At 40.8% G+C, this 6,000-nt stretch overlaps 1 protein-coding gene across 2 annotated transcripts in view; it reads left to right on the forward strand.

Moving 5' to 3' along the window:
* Positions 1 to 5,583, forward strand: part of F13A1 (coagulation factor XIII A chain) — a 59,288-nt gene extending 53,705 nt beyond the window's left edge. For both annotated transcript variants that reach the window (XM_041413221.1, XM_041413222.1), the window contains exon 15: positions 3,593 to 5,583. In XM_041413221.1, the coding sequence (XP_041269155.1) occupies positions 3,593 to 3,737 (145 nt within the window). In that variant the 3' untranslated portion in view covers positions 3,738 to 5,583. The remainder of the gene's footprint in view (positions 1 to 3,592) is intronic.
* The last annotated feature ends 417 nt before the right edge of the window (positions 5,584 to 6,000 follow it).

Raw genomic sequence — 6,000 nt, forward strand, 5'->3', positions numbered from 1 at the left:
CAAAGTTTACTTTTTCACTGTATTACATTATTTTAGCACTTGACAATAGCACCTACAAGCCACTATTGCAGAGAGGAAGATTAATCCTGCACTTGAAATGTTTACTGCTGCTCACTCAGCATGTGCAAATCGAGTCCTGTGCTGTTTTGCAGAAAGGGCTTTTCTCTGCTCATGTTAATCATGATTATACAAGACGTTCAGGTACCTCAGATGATCTTTTCAAGCTCATGTCAAGACACAAAATGTGTGTTGTTTGCAGAGTCTGCTGGCACAGCTGCGGCGTGTGTGTGAGCGCACAGCTCCCCCCTGTAGCTCCACTGCACAGGGCTGTCCTGGCACACAGACATGTTCCCAGCACAGGGCACTCCCAGATCTGAGGAAAAGGAAAGCCACCTTCATTATTCTCAGTCACACCTTACATTGATACCATGATATCCCTATGCTAAGCAAGTTGTAAGTCTTCTTTCTGTTTGAGTTCAGTGTTATGAGCTTAGCATTAGCCAAGGGTATATAACAAAGAAACTTGGAAAATTTTGAGGCTATGGGCATCTATCTATCTGGGCTTAGTATCTATCATTACCTGAGCTGATGGTCCCCAGGTGTGTGTAAAAGGAGTTTGAGAAATTGCCTGTGCTTCAGCAGCTGCATAAATTGTCAGCATCCTCTGCAGCCGGCAGGAGAGGTCTCATCCTGACTGCACCTGGGACAGGGATAAAGAGATCAAAACCAATCTCCAGAGTAGAGCTGATAGAAAAATAACCGTGAAAGGGCAACATACTGTGTTTGCTTTGTGCACAAGGTATGTCACAGATGCTGCTGAGCATGACTCAGCATGGTCCACAAGAGTTACACAAGTTGTGGCAATAGCCCTCATTGCTGCCCAGCTGTGCCAGCCTCCCCTGTTGTTCTGCATCCTTTTTGATCCAAAAGCTGCTGGGGACTGCCCTCACCTTCAAGGATGCAGAAATTATCAGGTGCATCAAAGGCACAAGAGTAAGGGGAGAAAAATGACTCATGGAACACACGTCATTTTCCTTAGAGTCACCATGTTTTTCCCTTTTCAGTAATGCCCTTGGCAACATTGAAAATGGAAATGGATCAGCTTAGTCATTTTAAGATTTAACTTCTCTGAGATGAATGTAGGATGCAGGTGATACACACAGAGGACAGAGCAAGGGGCAGTTGTAGTTTATTTAAATAATAAACACATTTATCTCCATGCATTCAAAGTGATAAATGGCTCCAGTATGATGATGGCTCAGCATATTATGCAGAATCATTCATCACTGAGTTCTCTCCCAGTAAAATCAGATCACGGTGGCTTACTCCATTTGCAAAGAGAATTGAACACATTCTAGGTTTTCCCCACCCTTTCAACACTTCCCTATTTACCAGGGACTGTTACATATGGGATGGAGCTTTTACAGTTCTATGTGGGGATAAGGTTTTTGGCCTCTGTGTACTTTTCAGGTAGTTTTTCTTTATCACTTGAGTGGCTCCAAAAAACTGATCATGTGTGACCTAGCTGATACAACATTATTCTGGCAATGTAGTGGCTGAGGGGCTTCAGTCTTGACCATTCATAAAGTCTATATATAGATAAAGATATTGATATTTAGCTATTAGCCTCAGACAGATGAGGAGCATGAGTTATGGAAAAGCCTTTGGCAGCAGCGATTCTTACTCAGGGCATAGTCTTTGCATGACAAATGAGAATTAACTAGGCAGTGATGGATAGTGCTAAAACAATTATAGCCAAGCATACTTTCACACTAGCAGGTAAGTAATTTTGAGTGCTTGTATATGTCAGAGCTAAGCTAGTATTAGCATCTGTAGAGAGAAGTAACATGTTTTAGAAACGGGACAGTAGAGAGACAGGAAAAGGCAGGTTTGGTTTCCCAGCACAGCTATTGTCTCTCTGCACGTGCACACACACACACACATGTATATGTACTGAGATGAGAGCACTGTAAAGCAAACATGGTAGTGCTACTCTCTCTCACTGGAGCCCTGTGAAGCTGTGGCCCAAAAATCTTCATCCTTAGAAAATCTGGACCCCCAACTGCTCAAGAAGTCTGCACAGCAGACTTCTATAATTACTTCTACACTTGCCATTCAGATAATCCCTTGCAGATAATTCCCATAAACTCTAAAATGTATTTTACTTTCTTCAGCAATTGAAGTCATTGGTTTATCATGATTCCATTTTAGTGGGCATCTGGTAGATGCAAGCTGACCAGCTATAGGGAACAGAACCTCTCTCATTAATAACAAAGACAAAAAGAGGGAAAACACTTGCTGGAAGCAGTCTGCACATGCTCATATCAAAAATATGATCTTTCTCTGTTTTTTTTTCTCTAAAAGTGGGTAGGTGCCCCAGTGTACCTCTGTCTGTGTATGCAAAAAGGAGCTGGAATAACTCATTTTACCAGGGACACACTTGCACTGAAACAAATATTCAGGTGGGAGGATTCCAGGCTAGCTCATTTAGAGCTAATTAAGGTTTCTTGTCTTGTGGCAGCTTGTGCTAAGCCTGGGCAGACATTTCTGTCCTGACCCTGGCATACGACAAAGCACCTGAGAACCAAATCCTACCACATAAGAATTTGAAACAGGGACTGAAGCACAGGCTGCTTTGCTCTCTTTGCTCAGTGGTTTTCAGGACACTGTAGCCATATGAGATAAGAACAGTGAACTTAGAACCCTCTTATTTAATGCTGAGGAAAAAAATAACACATTTTCATAAATATCTCCCACTATACTGCTTTTTCCATTGCTTCCTTTGGAGCAGTTTTATCCCAGCATCCACCAAACACAATCAATCAATCAATAAATATCAGCCTTTAAAATCTGCACACAGAACCTTGTGAAAGCACTGAGAAAACACAAAAACCCAATACTTGAGGCTGTCGATGCATCTTAATTGTAGCAAAAAAGTTGAAAATCAAGAACAGTGTAGAGTGCTGCTGTTTTATATATGAGTTACCAGTAGTCATACATAATGTAAAAGAGTAACGAACAACAGCAGAATATTTTGGCTTGTTTGTATGGACATGAAGAAGTCATGTGAAGGGGCCATGGAGGAGATCTGCTGATGGCAGGGTGGTTCAGGGCAGGAGAAACAGAGGGGTTGAACATCTCATAGGGTTTGCAGAGGAATGACCTGAACACTTGGACTTATCTAACAATTTAAGGAATCACCACCACGTTATAGGCTATAATAAACAGGAAAAATGGAATTATAAAATTATATATATTTATAAAATATATATATTAGATAATATGTTATATATAAAGAAGGTCATTCTGAAGGTGATCATGAGAGGAAGTGACAGGAGGCAGAAGAAAATGGATTTATTTTGGAAATTTAAAATTAGCCTGGAGGAAAGGCTAGAAAAGGTTTTAACAGGGTCAGTTCTGAGAGGAATAGAAGATGGAGAAAGTAATTTATATGACGTTTATGAGAATGAGTGAAACATAAAAGATTTGAGACAAGTTATACTATCTACCTTCAGTTTCTCCAGTTTTGTGCCAGGTTGAGAGCACTGGCTGACTGACTGCAATATTGAAACTTTTCTCTTTTTTTATTCAGGAGAATCCCGATGAACTCTACATTGACCTGGGAGGTAAAATTTACCCCAATGCGACCAGGTTTACGGAAGCTGATTGCAAGCCTGAATTCTGATGCTTTGAGGCATGTGTATGGTGAGCTGAATGTCCAGATTCAGAAACCATGAACCAAGGTGCTGCCTTTTTCTCTCATTTAGCTATTTTTCTAAAATATCATGGTAAGGGATAGCTGATGGAGAGGTATAAATCTGCTTATTGTTATTTTGGTCATCCTTCTGCTGAAAAAAAATTGATAAAGGAAACTAATTGGTATGACTGGGGAGAGCATAAAAAAGCACCTGGATGCTGAATGATTTAAAATTAGCTATATGTAATTAAAGGCAATTCTAGGTCATATTATTCCTGTAGCTCACTTGTATTTATGGTCTTTTGCATTAGTGCTGCAAGGGAATTTGAAAAGCTCCATTCGCCAGAGTAATCTGAACTTTAGTTTTAATTAAGGCCTGGTATTTCACTGAAAAGGGAAGGGAAAAAATAAAGAACCCAGTGTTATAAATTCTTAGACTGAATTACACAATGTTGTAGTAGATCATTCAGGCTGCAATAGAAACAGGTATTTCTAGCTAAAAGGGTCTTCTTTATCTTACAAATTAATAATGTTCTGGTTAGGGGAGAGCTCATTTTGCTGGAAGCATCTCTCAGGATGTTTTACCTCTAGAATATATAGAATATTCTCAGCCCCTTATTTTGTCTTGTAGCTTCCCTATGCTTTTTCTCCTACTGTCTGATGTGTGTAGACACTCACACAGACTCACTTCATACCCTCATCAGACCCCATATGCAGTTGGTGTGCTGTTCCTCTCCTTTGCTGGGTGAAAATCCAGAGTTTTTCTGCCTGTGCTCAGAGTCTATCACACAAACCTGCACTTGCTGGTTATATCTCGTGTGTAAGACGTGTTCTCTTTTCATCCTTCTCTGCATTTTTTTCTCTCCTGAGCCCACCCTGTAGACCCATCTCCCACATGAGTGTGTCAGGAGTGTTCACTGTCCCAGAGCAGTCCAGGCTGGCAAGTGGAGGAAAGAGGAGTGGAGCAGGGACCCTGAGGGTCTTCTCCTGACAGTGCCACAAGCCTAGCCAGTGTCCTGCACTGGAGCTGGGGGTGACTTTAAACTAAAAATATGGGCATGAGTTTAGATTAAATCGTGCCTGAAAGTTCCCAAGAATCATGGCTAAAGAAGAATGAAGACCTGTTACATGAGTAACCCAAGGAATACAGAGGGACAGAAACTCATCTGGGAAAGGACTAAAGATGTACCCTGGGAGTCAGAAACTTACACAAGCCACAGCAACTCCTCCCCTCTGGTCGTGGTGGGTATGTAAGAGCAGATCAGGTATTAACAGCACTGGGAGCCTGTTGAGCTTCTAAAGTTAAAAGGAACACCTTTCTCTTTAAACCCTGGGGCTTTACTGGATGGCCAAGTCATTTGGTGGTCTCAGTGAAAAGCAAGGGAGATGCCTTCCTTCCCTTCTGCTCCTCTTGTTGCTGCACGTTGCCCACGGTAACTCCTGCAAGACCTGTAACCAGCTGTTAAGGTCTTGGGAGAGGAGAAATGCAGCTGCTCTTTTTACTAAAGCGTGGGGAAGAAAGAAAAATTCATACCACCTCATATAGTCCGGGAGTACCCTAGGATGCAGGAAAACCAGATGTTTGGGGACTTTCACTTCAGGAATGGACACATGCTTATTTTATACAGCTTATGTGACCACATCAGAAACTTTGCCATGTCAAAGTCCTGTGGGATAGAAGAGACTGAACAATGTGCTGTCAGTGCAAGGTGACGATCTGTTATGTAATTAAGCAATTACAAGTTGCTTAACCAAGTTCTACATCTTTTAATAAAATTATCCATTTTGTGCTCTTGCATATAAACCTGCTTTCTATTCCAGGCATTTTATAAATACAGTGTAATAAGAATTCAAAATAAAGTGTATCTGATTGCTCTTGTGTGTTGTATTCTGTAGTTTGATCAATTACTTCTACACAGCAGCACTGTAGACACCAGTTGCTGCATCTTCATTGTAAAAATTACAAAATGCACTTCTGAGCCATGTGTCTTTTTTGGCGCTAAGGAGAAAAACTTATATTTATTTAAACGAAAAATAATATTGCAGGCTAATTTTTACTAGTTTCCTTTGATTTTCCTTCTGCTTCAACAACTGGCTACCTAATGAATTGGAGAAGGTGATGATTTCCAGAGAACATCACTAGTGCCAGGAAAAAGAATCCTTGGAATTTGTTTTAACTTGTCAGAGACCATTAAGATACCAGTTTGCCCCTAATGAAACCTTACCTATGACCCATTTTTAAGGAGTGCTTCTCTCAGCTAAATATTCCAAGTCATTTTACGAACACACATTAAGCTGAATGA

The sequence above is a fragment of the Onychostruthus taczanowskii genome, unplaced genomic scaffold, assembly GCF_017590055.1.
Source record: "Onychostruthus taczanowskii isolate IOZ18803 unplaced genomic scaffold, ASM1759005v1 scaffold40, whole genome shotgun sequence".
NCBI lineage: Eukaryota > Metazoa > Chordata > Aves > Passeriformes > Passeridae > Onychostruthus > Onychostruthus taczanowskii.